The sequence below is a fragment of the Sus scrofa genome, chromosome 9 (assembly GCF_054392235.1).
Source record: "Sus scrofa isolate SSC_HxYL_T2T_F1_AM1 chromosome 9, Sscrofa_HxYL_maternal_Yorkshire_Landrace_v2.0, whole genome shotgun sequence".
NCBI lineage: Eukaryota > Metazoa > Chordata > Mammalia > Artiodactyla > Suidae > Sus > Sus scrofa.
In genome coordinates, this window is record NC_139391.1 from 111,948,495 (window position 1) to 111,966,239 (window position 17,745).

The 17,745-nt window shown below is 33.8% G+C and overlaps 1 protein-coding gene across 4 annotated transcripts in view; it reads right to left on the reverse strand.

Annotated features, from left to right (window-relative positions):
- The window catches only part of COG5 (component of oligomeric golgi complex 5), a 277,016-nt gene that overhangs the window by 146,627 nt on the left and 112,644 nt on the right, over positions 1 to 17,745 (reverse strand). For all 4 annotated transcript variants that reach the window (XR_014816125.1, XR_014816126.1, XM_021102595.2 and 1 more), the window contains exon 7: positions 9,744 to 9,874. Coding sequence is in view for 2 of the 4 variants with exons in the window: in XM_021102595.2 (XP_020958254.2) it covers positions 9,744 to 9,874 (131 nt within the window). In the remaining 2 variants the exon portion in view is untranslated. The remainder of the gene's footprint in view (positions 1 to 9,743; positions 9,875 to 17,745) is intronic.

Sequence of the window (17,745 nt, forward strand, 5' to 3'; positions counted from 1 at the left end):
TACACTGCACATAGAAATTAAACTTAAAACATAAAGGTATAAACTTCTGAAAGAAAACACAGGAGGAAAGCTTTCCAATTGTAGGGTAGGCAAAATTTTCTTATTTAACATGCAGATGAATACATGGATGAACTAACCTTTATCAAAACTAAAAAATATGGCTTTTCTATGTAAAGGGGTATTAAAAAAAACATGCAACATTATCCTTAATAATAGTCCAAAACTGTAAACAACTGAATGTCCATCAACCTATCAATACATAAACAAAGTGTGCAGATCTATAGATTGGAACTTACTCTGCAGTAAAACTGCCTACTTATTATACATGCAACAACACAGATGAACCTAAAAAAGACACTGTGTTAAGTAAAAGAAACTGGATATTTAAGATTATCTACAGTATGGTGCCATTTATATAACATTTTTAGTAAATGGCAACTCTAGAGAGACAGAAAGCAAATCAGTGATTGCCTGCGTCTGGGGGTGGGAGGAGGAACTGACGGCAAAGAGTTAAGAGGGAATTGTTTTATGGTGACAGATTAAAAAAAAAAAATCTAGGTTGTGAGATGGCTGCACAACTGTATAAATTTAGTAAAACTCATCAAACTACATGCTTAAATGCACAAATGTTATGGTATGTAAATCACACATCCATAATAATGCTAAAAGAGAAAAAGGCAAGCCACAGAATGGGAGAAAATATTTATAATTCACATGTATGACAAAATACTTGTACCCAGAATACATGAAGAATTCTTATAGACCAATAAGAAGACAGTAAAGTCAGTGTGTGTGTTTGTGTGTGTGTTTGGCCCAGAGTGCAGCAGCTTGATGTGGGATCTCAGGTCCCAGATCACAGCGGTAAAAGTGTCAAGTCCTAACCACCAGGGAATTCCCAACATCAAGTCTTTAAATGTTAGCTAAGACCTTTTACTATTAGGCATTTATAAAGTTTGTCACACAGCAATTAAGAAAAGATAAATTAAAACTACACTAAGAATCTACTATATCCCCATTAAAATGGCTTAAATTTAAAAGACTGCCAAGGAAATTGGCACAGTGGGTTAAGGATCCAGTGTTGCTGCAGCTGTGGTGCAGGCTGCAATTATGGCATGGGTTTGATTCTTGGCCTGGGAACTTCCACATGCCCTGAGTGTGGCCAAAAAAAAGAAAAAAAAAAGACTGCCAAGATCAGATTATGGTGAGGATCTGGAGGAACCAAAACTCCAATCTACTGATGTGGGAACATGCAATGACAGAACCTCTTTGGAAAACTAGCAGTCACTATAAAAAGTAAACATATCATTCTTTGCAAAAACTCAACCACTCTTTGCCTTAGGTATTTACTCAAGAAAAAGGAAACCTGTGGACACAAACACATGTAACTGGCTGCTTTATTTGCAGTAGCCCCCAACTGGAAATAACCCAAATGCTTGTTAATAAGTGAACAGATAAATGTAGTTCAAAAAAATGGAACGCTAATTAGGACCAAACTACCAAAGCACACAATGCGATTCAATCTCAAAATAATTATATTGAATGGATAGAGCCAGACACAGGAAAGAACACACTGTATGACTCCAATTACATAAAACTATGGAAAATGCAAATTAATCTATAGTGATGCAAAGTGGTTGCCTGGTTCTTCATTTTTTTCTGAATTATCAAATAAAATTTTTAGTATTTACTATTCTAATAGAAAGCTAGCATGAGATTGTTTAAATTGAGTTAAAAATAATATAATGAAGAGGTTTTAAAAAAATTTATTGGAGTATAGTTGACTTACAATGTTGTGTTAGTTTCAGGTGTACAGCAAAGGGAATCAGTTATTCATGTATCTATTCTTTTTCAGATTCTTTTCCCATGTAGGTCATTACAGAGCATTAAAGAAAGGTTTTGAAAAACTCATAATTTTTGAGAAATGGAAAACAAGTACACAAAATTAAAGAATATTTACTGATATTTAACCAGAGAGTAGTGATAGGATTCTATATGAAATACAATGAAAATTTAGTTATTTATTGAAAAAATCATTCACAGGACAGGATGAAGATGAAATGCCATTCAATGAACTGAAAAACTATGTAAAGCAATAATATCAAAAGACCTTAAGGCTGAAAGCAGACACAGTTAAAGAGATGAATCTATACTGCAAGAAAGCAGTAAGATAAAAAAGCAACCAATGTTACTGTAGGTTGTTCATGACAAGAGACAATATTAAAGAGTAAGAAAATAATATGATCACATAATTTAGAAATGAGAAAAACATTAATACTTCATATTTAGCATAAAATAAAAACAAAGAGAAATACCATATGATAACTGAAATACTGAAAATGAGGAAACAGTGCTGGGAGGAAGAAAAAGATGAACGAAAACATTAAAGCACCCATCATGAAGAAAACACGATGATTTAAAGCAGGGAACAGCACATTTTTTAATGTCCTTAAAGGGCGAGACAGTAAATATTTTTAGACTTTGGAGGCCACATATGGTCTCTGTTGTATGTTGTTCTTTTTTTTTCCCCAACCATTTAAAAATGTAAAAACAATTCTTGGAATGTGGGCCATACAAAAACAGTCCATAGACTGTAGTTTTGCCAACCCTTGATTTAAGAGTTTAAATAAGAGTTCAGGTTAATTTCCACTCAAATTTAAGGATAAAATGGTGAGCACATGCTAAATAAGTAAAAGACTAATTAAGCTTTAGGGAAAACATTCAGATGATCAGGTAAAAATCTAAGGAAAGCTAGCAGTGATAGGAGCAAACAGATGAGAGGAGGGGGTGGCAAATTATCTACTGAGGCTAAGTAAAATAAAGAAAATAAAGATCTGTGTAAATTGAAGAGCCCTCACTATAATCACATTTATGTCTTAAAAACTGAGGTATAACTGACAAACAACATTATATTAGTTTCAGGTGTATAACATAATAATTTGATATTTGTATATATTGCAAAGTGATTGCCACAATTTAGGTCTAGTTAATAGAAAAATTTTTTTCTTGTAATGAGAACTTTTAAGATCTGCTCTCTTAGCAACTTTCAAATACAGAATGAAGACTTATTAACTATAGTTACCATGCTGTACATTATATCCTCATGACTTACTTATTCTATAATTGGAAGTTTGTTTTTGGCCCCCTTCACCCATCTCACCCATCTTCTCAAACTGTTTAATGTGTGTTTAGAAAAATACTTCCTACCAGAGTTGAAAAATTATTGAAACATATTTAGTAAATGGCAAAACCATTGGGACCAAATATACAAAAGGAGTTTCTGTAGATTCAAACAATAAGATCTGTTCTAGAATTCATGAGACCAGCCAGGAAAACTAGCAGCTAACAATAGGAAAGCTAGACCTCTTACAGTAGATATGCAGCTTGATAAATCAACTGATGCTAAGTATACTGCTGCTGTTCGTTAGGCACATAGAGGAAAAAAGGACCACAAGAGACTTGCTGCATGCTGAACTATGATAATTAATGACAAAAGGAATCAATGGGTTCAACTTTGCCAGAAAGCTCTTTTTGGAGCTTAAGAATATGCTTAACTCTCATAAATCTTCCATACAACACATTTGAATTGGTACCCTTCCTGTGCTGGAAACAATTCAGAATTTTTAACTACGAAAGTAAAAAGAGTTCAAAACATCAAAATCACTTACTGCATGCTACACAGACATTCATTTAGTGAACTTCAATTCTATACTGTCATCTTAGAGAGAGAGAGACTCTGTCTAGATCATGCTGTCATAGTACTTTAGCTGACAACTGATAAGCACCAGCACTCTGTGGACCTGAGCACAGAGGCTTTCTGACTCAGGAAAAAGGTATGCTTGTGGATGTTTACCTCCCAGGACTAGCAACAATTCCTCAGGGGAGATTACAGCCCAGCATGGAGCTGAGAGATCCTCTTCTTGATGACTTTTAAAGACAAGTGAGCACATCATCTTCCTCCATCCTAGAACCTCCAGAAAGTCCTGGATTTGTTTACTGGAGAAGCCTGCAATTCACAAGTTAAAGCCATTTTTCTAATTAAAATGTCATCCTTTCACTGTGGGGGCCTGGTATCTATGGTGATGCAGGAACTCATCCAAATCAAAATCTCTATCACCTATTTTTGAAAGCTAGTCAGAGTTTAAGGTAATGGAGTTTGCTGCAATCCTGAAAATACCTTAAGATTACTCTCTTTCTTTGGCTTCTTTCAATCAAATATTCTCAGGATCATCAAAAAAGAGAGAAAGAAAGAAATAGGAGTCAAGGAAGAGATGCAGATGGTTTCCATACCTAGCCCCATGTTTGTGATAAAGACTGCGAGTCGAATCGAAGATTTTTCTAACGTAGTGATAACGGCATGCTTCACCAGAAGATGTACTCTAGGTCATCAATCCTACTGAGCTTCTGAGCTTTTTGTAAGGAAATGGCAATGGTATCAATACAAACCTTTTCCATATAGAAATAATATGGTTTTGTGAAATCGGAAGTTTATAGTTTTCCAATGTAGGAAGAAACAACGGTTCCTTAGTATCTAAATAATTTTTTTAGTTTATGGCTACCAAGACAAATATTTTATAATACTGTAGTGGAGATTTTCTATACTATAAACCTATTAAAACTTACAAAATGAATATAGCACATTTAGGTAATTAGGGAAAAGAGTAATGATCAAAAACAATTTACCTGCATTTATTTTTAAAATGCTGGTTTTGAAAAAAGAATGCTACCAATTACTCTAATTTTCTTTTAGTAAATTTAAGTTTCATAATTAATTGATACTGAAAATGATGGCCACTAACTACATAATAAAAGAAGATCACTAACATTTTTGAGAAGCTGAGTTAACGTCGGAAATTGATTTTGTTTGTTTTTTTTAGGGCTGCACCCACGGCATATGGAGGTTCCCAGGCTAGGGGTCAAATTGGAACTGTAACCACTGACCTGTGCCACAGCCACAGCAACACCAGATCCAAGTGGCATCTGCAACCCATACCACAGCTCATGTCAACGCCAGATTCTTAACCCACTGAGTGAGGCCTCATGGATGCTGGTCAGATTAATAATAATATTTAACAATTTCAATGATTTTTTATAAATGGAAGAATATTTTGAGAATCTAACAGATAAAAGCTGCAGCATCTGTTATAATGGGAAGTGGAGAAAGTATAAAAAGGACATGAAAGCCCTAACAGAGGACGAAACATTGGCAAGTGAAAAACTAAAAGAAAGCTTGTGAGACTGAAAAACAAAACACAGGGGAGAGTGGCATAAAAGATGTATATTTAAATGCTGATGAGAAGAGTAAAAGAGAGATGATGAAGATATGAGAGACAGGAATATAAACAAGATAAGGTTTCCTAAGAAAATGGGATCCAGGGGAGTTCCCGTCGTGGCGCAGTGGTTAACGAATCTGACTAGGAACCATGAGGTTGCGGGTTCGTCCCTGCCCTTGCTCAGTGGGTTAACGATCTGGCATTGCCCTGAGCTGTGGTGTAGGTTGCAGACGCGGCTCGGATCCCGCGTTGCTGTGGCTCTGGCGTAGGCCAGTGGCTACAGCTCCGATTGGACCCCTAGCCTGGGAACCTCCATATGCCGCGGGAGCGGCCCAAAGAAATAGCAAAAAGACAAAAAAAATAAATAAAAATAAAAAAAAAGAAAATGGGATCCAGAATAGAGGTGGTATAAGAGGTACCTCCATGAAATTAAGGGCATCTGCCCTCACTGGTGTGTGGGGTGAGGGAGAAGATTGATGGAAAGTGCAGGGTCTAAAGCAGTCACTTCAGAAAAAGAAACAAACAAAAAAGATGGCCAGAGAAGCATAAAAATTCTGAGGAATACTGAAAAACTGGTTTAGATTGTTCATCATATAGAGACTTCCCAAAGAAATTTTTACACTATAAAATCTTTTTCAATATAAATTGTTACACAAATTGCAAATGATTTAAAATGTGTTTAACAAAATTTAACAAAATTAGAATACACTGCTTTGTCCTATTGAAGAATGTAGGAAATCAGACACTCCAGACTTAAAATGTATTTATTTAACAAAATTAGAATAAACTGCTTTGTCCTGTTGAAGAACAGAGGAAATCATGACTCTACCACTTGCTGGCTAAGTACTATTCAGCTGATTTCTTACTCTTCCCAGGCCTTTGTTTCCTTAACTATAACAAGTGGATAATTATATCTTCCTCATGTATTTGTTAACTGTGATTGAGATAACAACTAAGTGAAATAACTAAGTGAAATCCTGGCAGAGAACGGGCATTCACTAAAGCTTAGTTTTCGCCTTAATTCCTAAACTGCCTGCTGACACCACTGGATGACACCTCTATCTTGTTGCCTTCTAAGAGGAAAAGGAAAGAGCCTCCAAAACACAGGCTCTTTCCATTCGGGAAGACATCTTGCTTCCCAAGGATATTATCTCAGGGACATCACTATTGATAAGGGTTTAATCTTCTCAGCTCTGCAAAGCCAGAAACCTGACTTTTATTTGTGAAAATAACCCAGAGAACCCAGGTCTGAGGGAGATAGACATACACGACTAAATGTGGAAATAAATGATGTTATAAACACAAGTAAAAATTTACACAGGAGAAATAACGTAAAAACTGTGAAATGAACCAGAATGCTAAAACTGGCAAGTCAGTACATTTTCTCCCTTTCGGAAAATTATGTAGGAAGCCAAATTATATTAAGAACGTTATTTTATACCTATGGACTTTAATAAGACAAATGAATTAGAAAATATTAATGGCTAATGTCAATAAACTATGATAATTTAATATATACGGTCTTATTATTTTCCATCCACTGAGTGGAATCTATCCTTCCTCTAAACTACACTGAAGCATACAACAGAATTATAGCTCCCTGGTCTCACTCAGATCATTCCACATCTACACATGTAGACACACAGTATTTAAAAATTTTTCTTCTTTATAACTTAATCTCATTGATTAGATACAGGCCACTTGCTAAACAACAATAGTCAGATTCATATAATCTTTTGTATAACTTTTCACAGTCTGGATATCTAACAACTCTATCAATATTTAAAATATCTAAAAGTTTATCAGTTCAATTTTATCTTTTTTTTTTTTTTTTTTTCGTCTTTTGTTGTTGTTGTTGTTGCTATCTCTTGGGCCGCTCCCGCGGCATATGGAGGTTCCCAGGCTAGGGGTTGAATTGGAGCTGTAGCCACCGGCCTACGCCAGAGCCACAGCAACTCGGGATCCGAGCCGCGTCTGCAACCTACACCACAGCTCACGGCAACGCCGGATTGTTAACCCACTGAGCAAGGGCAGGGACCGAACCCGAGACCTCATGGTTCCTAGTCGGATTCGTTAACCACTGCGCCACGACGGGAACTCCCTTTTTTTTTTTTTTTATCTTTTTTTTTTTTTTTTTTCGTCTTTTGTTGTTGTTGTTGTTGCTATCTCTTATCAGTTCAATTTTAGTTTAATTTTAAAAACTGAAGCAGTCATATTTGACAATTACTAAAATGTACACAAAATAACATACCTAAAATAGTTTGCTTAGGAACAAGTATCCCAGACAATATTTTCCCACTTTACAGAAATAAAAATACAATAAAAAAATAAGCCTTTAAAAGTAACTATTTCTTTTAGTTAAAATCCCCAATCTCTATTAAAAGCAGCATTTTTTAATTCTACAAACTGGGATACTGTTTCCTTATGACCATTTTTTATTCCCGTGAATCTAAAATACAGTAAAATATTAAGAACTGCACAAATTAAAGATATATGCATACATATACATAATACATAGCAATAAAAACTTCACAGGTAAAGAATTTTAAAAAGCATATATATAAATAAAGGTTTAAATCCCTGATGTAGTGATAATACCAACATATAGATGAATACAAAAATCTTGCAATACTGTACGTTCTGAAATGTTAATTGCTTCCTTTCTTACAACTAAATGAGCTGGGTTGATACCAATTTTCTTAATTCAAAGGTGACTTGCAATTGCTTGGCTATTTCTTTGAGAATAAAGTATCTTCTTTTATTTGATGTAGACGAGTATCTTATTTTTTAATAGTATAAGCATTTTATCTTCATAGTGAAGATCTAGATTTAAAACATAATTGGCAGCCCATGGAACTAAACTCCAGTGTTAGAACGAAAGCTACCTTTGGGAAAGTAGAGAGCAGTGATTGTGAGAGGGAGTGAAGAAAGAGATGCCAGAAGTGCTGGTAATGTCCCATTTCCTGACCTAGTTTTGATTTCATAGGTGTGTTCACACAGCAGTATTTGTTCACTTTTGATTATATATATGATAATCAACTTTAAAAGTTCATTTAAAGCAGTAAATGACATTGCATTATTTTTAATTGCAACATTTAAGAATCAGAAGTCAAATAAGTACCTTCCTGATTTAGAGATTAAGAATTGAGTATTTATAAAAGTACTTTTGTCAAATACAAGTGCACAAAATTAAATTCCTGGTTTAAAGAAAATGAATTTATAAACAGATATTAATAACCTGTATTTGAGCCCAACAAAAGTGGAGAAAATATCTGGGTGCAATACAAATGCAGAAGAACAGAGATTTCTGTTTAATTCTACTACATCAATACCTTTAGGTTTTTTCTAATCCAGAAAATTAAGCATCCAGGAAAACAAAACCTTAGAAGAAATCTCAAGTTAAGTAAAAAAAAAATTCTGGCACAGTGATTAAGGGTGCCAGATTCTGGGATTATAGTGCTTAATGTGTGCTAAATTATACCATTTACTGAATGTGTGATCTTTGACCAATTATTTAAGTGTTCAGCTTTCCCATTTGTAAAATGGCAACAGCAATAATACCATCCTTACGGAGTTGCTGAAAACCTTCAATGAGTACCAGTGATTTGGACAAAAAATGCATACTTAACATCTATTAATTACCTATCTACACATAAATTTTTAAAAATAAATTTCATATATACATCATACATTAGAAATCTTAGAATCTATTTTTATTTTATCTATCTATCTATCTATCTATCGTATTTTTACGGCACACCCATGGCATATGGAAGTTCCCAAGCTAGGGGTCAAATTGGAGCTGTAGCTGCTGGCCTACACCATAGCCACAGCAATGTGGGATACCAGCCACATCTGCAACCTACACCACAGCTCACGGCAATGCCAGATTCTTTTTTTTTTTTTTTTTTTTTGTCTTTTTGCTATTTCTTGGGCCGCTCCCGCGGCATATGGAGGTTCCCAGGCTAGGGGTCGAATTGGAGCTGTAGCCACTGGCCTACACCAGAGCCACAGCAACGCAGGATCCGAGCCGCGTCTGCAACCTACACCACAGCTCACAGCAACGCCAGATCGTTAACCCACTGAGCAAGGGCAGGGACCGAACCCGCAACCTCATGGTTCCTAGTCGGATTCGTTAACCACTGCGCCACGATGGGAACTCCCGGCAATGCCAGATTCTTAACCCACTGAGCGAGGCCAGGGATCAAACCCGCAACCTCATGGTTCCTAGTCAGATTCATTTCCACTGTGCCACAACAGAAACTACCAGAATCTATTTTTGGCAAAATAAATATGTATATATTTTTAAATTTCCTTGTACTTACTTTTATGACCTATCTCCAGCTAAACTGTAGATAAGAGTTCCTCAGTGATAAAATAAGGAAATATATTAATCTTTTAAGTACAAAATCAAATATTCATCTAGATAATGACATACTTTTCACATTAAAAAGGTGGCATTGTTTTTATTACCTGAGTTTCCACACCCTGCTCCAATAGGCGCTTAGCTTGATTTTCCACTTCGAGTCGAGCTCTTGCAATAAAAAGTAGATCATTTTCTATTACTTCTATTCCAGAAAGATCTATTCCTTGAGAAAGATAATCTATTGAAAAAAAAAACACATACATTTAAATATTTCAGTATAGAATAAATATCAAGGTATCAAAGCATCACATTCAACTTCTTTGAAAGATTATAGATTTGCTGTTGAACACTGTTCTCTTTCAAAATCTGAAAGATTTTCAACTTAAAAAATAACTACTTAATAAGTAATTTTACTCTGGAGGAAAATTTTCCAAATATGATAGAACTGGTAAAGCAAGAACAAAATCATGACTATTATAAACTCAAAGTAACATCAACAGCTCACAAAAAAAGTGTGCCAAATTTACTTTAACAAATACCCTGATGATCTTAGAAATTTATCAAGTTGCAAGACAGTTTTAAAAGTTATTCTATAACAAAATATTTGAAACAAATATCCATAGCTTGGAGAATGATTAATTAATAATGAAAAAACTTTAACATACTGACAGTTTACGTTATCATAAGATAAAATATAGTTATTTACACTGAAGAATTTTCCAAAGAAAATTATAGACAAATTAACTCTGTATAATTATATATAACAATTATATGCAGTTTATAATTCTAGAAACTGTTAATTCTATTAACACAATTATACAATTTATAGAATTATAAACTCTATTTATAGAATTATATATGCAGAGCAAGAAGTGTGAAAAGATATTTACCAAGAAGTTAACAACAGTTGTCTCTGCACATTTAAATTTTTAGAAGTTAATTTTAATTTTTTTTTTTTTTTACTTTTTGGCTTAATCTTAGACATAACTAAGGTAACTAAAATGCTACAAATAATGATCAAGGTTTCACTATGCATCTTAGAGCTTTAAATGTCATATTTTCTATCTCAACAAGATAAATTATTTTCAAAAAATAAAACAGATTTAGATAAAAGATGACTATTTTCCAGTTACTCAACTGAATGTCAAATGTGTTTTTCACTATATTCTAATGAGAACTAATGTTTTAACTTTAAGTCTTAATAAAAAATATATTTCTAGCACTTAGATATTACTGCATTTTTCTTCAGCTGAATCACAACGTACTGCCTAGGTGAAACTACATTAAAGCATCTAGAACAGTGTTAACTAATCACTTAATGGCACTCAAATATTTGCTGATTAAACAGTATAGTTTTACACAAGAGGACAAAAGGAAACAACATAAAGGGCAACTAATAGTGGTTACTGCTAACTGAGCATTTTTAAAATGCTGAACCACGATGTGAATTCCCCCAAAACCTGCATTTAAATAAAAGAGATACAGGCAAAAAAGGAGCAGAGGGGAGGAAGGGGGTAAAATGAAGCAATACTACCCACCCACTCAGGAGAATGGAGGGATTCCTCTCCTGTTTTTGTCACACACAATAGCTATCAGTGTGCCATGTCTTTTTATACCTATTCTTTTTTTTTCTGTTTTGGCCATCCCGCAGCATGTGGTATTCCCAGGCCAGGGATCAAATCTGAGCTGCAGCTGTGATCCACTCTGGCAGCTGTGGCAACACCAAGTCCTTTAACCTACTGTGCCGGCCAGGGATGGAACCTGCATCCCAGTACTCCAGAGACACCTGCCGGTACCACTGCACCCAAGTGGTAACTCCTCTTTACATCTAATTTTTGTGAAGCACATCGAGGGGACTAGTGCCACCAACAAAAAGATGATGATGATTTCAATTACAGTAACTACAATTTCTGGAGACCTGACATGTGGAAGGCACTAAATTAGACATGTGTATTTATTAATTTTATATTATAGGTAATAGTCTCAACAACCTTGCTAGAAATACTACATTATGAACAAAATCACCTTGGCTGGTAACCACTAAAGCAGAATTTAAATTCAGGTCTATCCAACTTCAGTCTTCTCACTAGATCACCTCAAGCCAATCCCACAAGTCTCAGAGAGAAGAAAGCTTTGTATTTAGAGGTCAGATAGTATTCCTCCTATAGTCTTCCACTTTGCACAGTAAAAGGGTAAAAATCACATCAGGCTCAGTTTTTCAGGGAACTAAATTTAGCCATGTTAGAACAATGATAGCACTAAATAACCAGTATTCTAAGTTTATTTATTTATTTATTTGTCTTTTTAGGACTGCACCTGCAGCATATGGAGGTTCCCAGGCTAGGGATCGAATTGGAGCTGTAGCCACTGGCCTACACCACAGTCACAGCAACACGGGATCCTAGCCACATCTGCGACCTACACCACAGCTCATGGCAACTGTGGTGAACGAGGCCAGGGATCAAACCTGCATCCTCATGGATCCTAGTCAGGTTTGTTTCAGCTGAGCCACGATGGGAACTCTGTATTGCAAGTTTAATAAAATATATTAATAACATGTAGAAGTTGTAAAATATACAAAATATGCTAAAATGACAAATTTTGAAATATGAGACCCTTATACTCTAACAATTAAACCCCAATAAATGTGGTGTACACAGCCAGAACTATCTTTCTAGCCACTTAACACTAATACCTGTTGAATCATTTCATGTACCAAAAACATGTATGAGGAAATTAAAGTGATCTATTTGGATTTAATGTACTCATCATCTCTTTAGTGAGAAAATTATAAGACTAGTAATTTTTGTGGAAAAGAAATGATATTGTTCATCTCTTTGTTTACTTATATGAGAGAAATTTAATCTAATAGATGAGAGAAAAAGAAATTCAACCAAAATATCTAGCAAAGTTATCAAGAGGATGGGTAAGATTTTCATAGTCTTGGAAGTCCCAGCCACAGTAATCAGAGAACATAAACAAGTAAAATAAATCCAAATTGGAAAGGAAAAAGTTAAACTATGAATGTTTGCTGATGACATGATTCCATATATAGAAATTCCTAAAGACACTACCAAAGTTAAAGTTTCAGGATACAAAATTAATACACAGAAACTTCATTTCCATATACTAACAACAAAAGATCAGGAAGATGTTAGGAAACAATCTCACTTACCATTGCATCACAAAGAACAAAATACTTAGGAATAAACCCACCTAAGAAAGCAAAATATCTCTATTCCAAAAACTTTAATATGCTAATTAAAGAAATTGAGGATGATGCAAACACATGTGTTTTTGTATTAGAAGAATCAATACTGTTAAAATGACCACACTACCCAAGGTAATCTACAGATTTTCCTATCAAAATACCAATGGTGGAGTTCCTGCTGTGGCACAGTGACTAAAGGATCTGTCATTGTCACATCTGTGGATTAGGTTGCAGCTGTGGCTCAGATTTGACTCCTGGCCTGAGAACTTCCAAATGCTGCAGGTGCAGCTGAAGAAAAACAAACAAACAAACAAAAAAAAACAACGGCATTTATCACAGAACAAGAATAGAAAAATTTTAAATTTGCATTCAAACACAAAAGAACTCAAATAGCCAAAGCAATCTTGAGAAAGAAAAACAGAGCTGGAGGATCAGGTTCCCTGACTTAAGACTATACTACAAAGCTTCAGTCATCAAAACAGTATGGTACTGGCAAAAAACCACAAACATGTAGATAAATGGAACAGGAAAGAAAGTCCAGAAATAAAACTACACACTTATGGTCAATTAATCTATGACAAAGGAGGCAAGAATACGCAATGGAGAAAAGACGATCTTCAATAAGTGGTACTGGGAAAACTGGACAGCTACACGTAAAAGATTTAAATTAGCACACTCTCTAATACCACACACAAAAATAAACTCAAAATGGTTTAAAAGACCTAAATCTAAGACCAGATACTCTTAGAGGAAAACATAGGTGGAACACTTTAACATAAACCACAGTAGTAACTTTTCAGATCCACCTCCCAGAGTAATGAAAATAAAAATAAGAATAAACCAATGGGACCTAATTAAACTTAAAAGCTTTTGCACAGCAAAGGAAATCATAAAGCAAAATGAAAAGACAACCCACAGAATGGAAGAAAATCTCTGCAAATGAAGCAATCCACAGGGGATTAATCTCCAAAATATACAAACAACTCATGCAGTTCAATATCTAAAAAAAAATTTAAAAATGAGCATAAGATCTAAATAGACATTTCTCCAAAGACAACATGGAGATGGCTAAAAAAAACACATGAAAAGATGCTCAACATTGTTAATTATTAGAGAAATGCAAATCAAAACTACAATGAGGTATCACCTCACACCAGTCAGAATGGCCATCATCAAAGAGACTACAAACAATAAATGCTAGAGAGAGTGTGCAGAAAAGGGAACTCTTCTACACTGTTGGTGGGAATGTAAATTTGGTGCAGCTACTATGGAGAATGGTATGGAGGATCACACTACTACACCCTACTACAGATATACACTACTATATATAAAACAGATACACACTACTATATAAAAAATTGATAAACAACAAGATTCTACTATATGGCACAGGGAAGTATTTTCAATATCCTTTAATTACTTATGGAAAAGAATCTGAAAAAGTATAAATACATGTATCTGTGTGTGTGTGTGTATATATATATATATATATATACAACTGAATTACTTTGCTGTATACCTGAAATACAGTAAATTAACTGTAATTCAATCAAAAATTTTAGGAAACAAAGTTTAATTTTTTGTTATTAAGAGGATGGGTATTATAAACATAAAATTTTTGGTCAAATGTACTCTACTTTTTGAAACTTAAGATACTGAAAAATGAATTCTGATTTTTCCATTTTCACTGGCCGGCCTAAAAGTACTAAAATTTTAGAATAAACTTCTTATGCTTTGTTTTGCCCCATGAAAGTCACCTGATCTTAGTGACTATTTATTGCACTATTTCCTGGAATTTCGCATTTCTTTTTATTTCTTTAGTCTTCAAACTAAACCTCAATGGCATAAAAATTATTTACAACTAAAACACATGCCAGTCATTTTAAGAGGCTTTCAATGTTCAAGTCATTACTACACATAACTACCAGAATAAACATTCTCATCATGTTACCCTCCAATTCACAGAATCTATGACTTTCCATTGATTTCTTATCTCCTTCCACAAATCCTCCTTTGCAATATAAAGCCTCCTTACTGATTTCAAAATCCTTACTGCCTCTACCTTTACTACTATCCTCTTCTGTTTAAAAGAAAAGAAAATCACTTTTTTCTAAATGACTCAGCTATGCATTAACTTTTCATAATAACATTAGCACTGAATTATTTGTTTGGGGTAAAAGAGATGAAGTTGTAAAAGTTGGGATTGTGCTGGAAGTTGGAAGAAATGAAGGTGGTTAAATCATGCTTCAAAGTGGGGAGCCAAAGAAGTTAAAAATTAAGAAGTGTAAATACAGGCAGGTGAATTAGAGCTATCTCAGGTAAATATCAAAAGAATCAGCAAAAAAATGATAAAAATGGTTATCACTGAGGAAAAGTAAAGTGAGCAGAAAAAAAGGGCAGAGGATCACTATTTTTAATAATAAACTTTATAGGACTATTTTAATATGTTACACATGCACAGCTTTTAGAGCAAACGGGAAGTCAACAAAAACATAAAAATTAAAATAAAGTGGCCAGATAATAACAAATTTCTACTCTCTAATACTGTTTCTAAAATAAGTCATCTTTAAAAAGAAAAAAAAAGTGAATATATTTGAGTAGAAAGGTATTTTCTACAATGGTAACTGCAACAGTAAATACATATATACATACAAATGTTGGTTTGTGTATATGCATGCCTGTGCATATATGTGTATATAATATGTGTGTATATAAACAGAAACATTGTAAATGAGATAAAACCACTTTGGAAGCCAATTTTGATAATCTGATAAAATTCCATATGAATATCACTATAACCAAAATATGCCATTCTTAGGCATGTAACTCAAAGAAATTCTTCCATTTGTACATCCAAAGACATGTACAAGAATGTTCGTAACAGCAATGCTAAAAACAAAACAAGGCTGTATATGACTGAAATGACCATCAAATGGAGAACAATAAAATACATTCATTCAAAATGCTTCTACAGAAGAGTGAAAACTAACAATGACCAGTAAACACATCAATATCGACATCTCCCAATAACGTAACACTAAAGAAGAAGAACAAGTTTTAGAATACATACAGCAAGAGGTAAATTATATTACGTGATGTAAGATTAATTTATTATTTAAGGAACATACACACATTAGCAACATTAGGAAAAGTTATAGAGATATGCGACACAACATGTTGACAATATCCTAATATTTAAACTTGATAGGTAGTATGTGTAGCTTACACATTTTAAAAATATTTTTGCTTTTTTTTTCCATTAAATATTAAATAAGTATGAACCAATGGCACAGATTAGAGTACTATAAACAAGGGCATTACTATAGTTATTATAACTTTTATTTCATGTGTTCAAAACAGAAAAGACTAAACATGTTAGTAAAGATATGGGTAATAAAGTAAGGCACAAATTGAACTTCTAGAGATGAAAAGTTCCAAAATCTATATGGGAGTAATGGAATATGAAGACACTGTAGCCCTGTCTCCTGAAAAGAGTTTAATATTAGCATTATTAACTAGTAACAGAAAAAAGGCTTTTCCTTTTAAAAGTACCATGTTCTAAGAGTTCCTGAAATCCAGAAAAATATTTCAAATAAGGGAAATTATATAATCCCACAACATGGAGGCCACAACTGCCAAGTGGATCACTGGAATATACATGGACATGTCTCAGAAATTTATGATATCTTCAAATCCTCAAGTAATTTCAAAATAGCATATATCCTCCCCCTAGATGTTTATGTGAGAAAGAGCAGAAAAAGCAAAAATTGACATACAGGACTGGGCAGTTGGCTATAGTCACTTACTGATGAAAGTGACTCCCTCCTACATACCAACTTTGCAAAGAGCACAAATCAGATCAGCACTTCAGAGAAATTTCAAGCAACCTTCAGATGTTCCTAAAATACTTAAAATCTTGTTTGTGCTTAAAAGTAAAGTTCTACTCTATTACTTTAAATCTTGCCCTTCTTTTTAACCTACCCATGAGTTATTTTGTTCAATTTTTTGTATTTTACTTAAGCACAGTGTCTTAATGTTGCAACTTAATGCTATAAGCATTCACCCATACCATGATTGTACTTAAAAATACCAGTTTTTGATAGTTGCCCAATATTTCATCAAATAAATGAACAAAAATTACTTAGCCATCTGCCTAAATGGAATAAATATTTATCATAAAGACAATACATATTTAAAATATCTATAACTACACTTCCTTGGAAGATAAAGCAGAATTACTGGATTGAAGTAGCAATTTTAAGCCTACTGATATCAATTGTGTAAGTACTGTTCAAAACAGCTGTAACACTTTATACAATTTCCAATAACCTATAGGTGTTACTTAACTAGATATTAAGACTGCACTGAATGTTTTATATGCTGCTAGAAGTATGTTCTTAATGAAGGTCTGACATGATTTTTTTTTAACATGAATTTTTAAATAATAAGGCTGAGTAACTATCACTATCTGCATCTCCTTTTGAGACTATCTACATAATTTTTACTCCCTACCTTTTTTAGATCACTCTGTATTAATTATACAATAACACTGTTTGTCTAACATATTTGCTATGAATATTTTCCCAGTCTCTTAATTTGTTAATTTTTAGTTATTTATTTATATATTACTTCCTAAGGCTGTTTCCAGAATATAATCATACAATTACACGATTTATAAAAAAAGCTCTACCTCTGATTTTTCTACACAGCACTGATTATTTAGAAACTTTAGACTGAAGCCTATTTTTTACAAAAGCAAATAGCAAAATGTAAGGCTGTGATTTATAAAGGCTTATCTGGCATGGCAGACTGACAAATAATCTAAAAAGGAAAGCTGATTTTGAAGAATCCATTCAATAAAAAGTTTACCTTTAAGTAAAAATAAATAGCACTGTAAG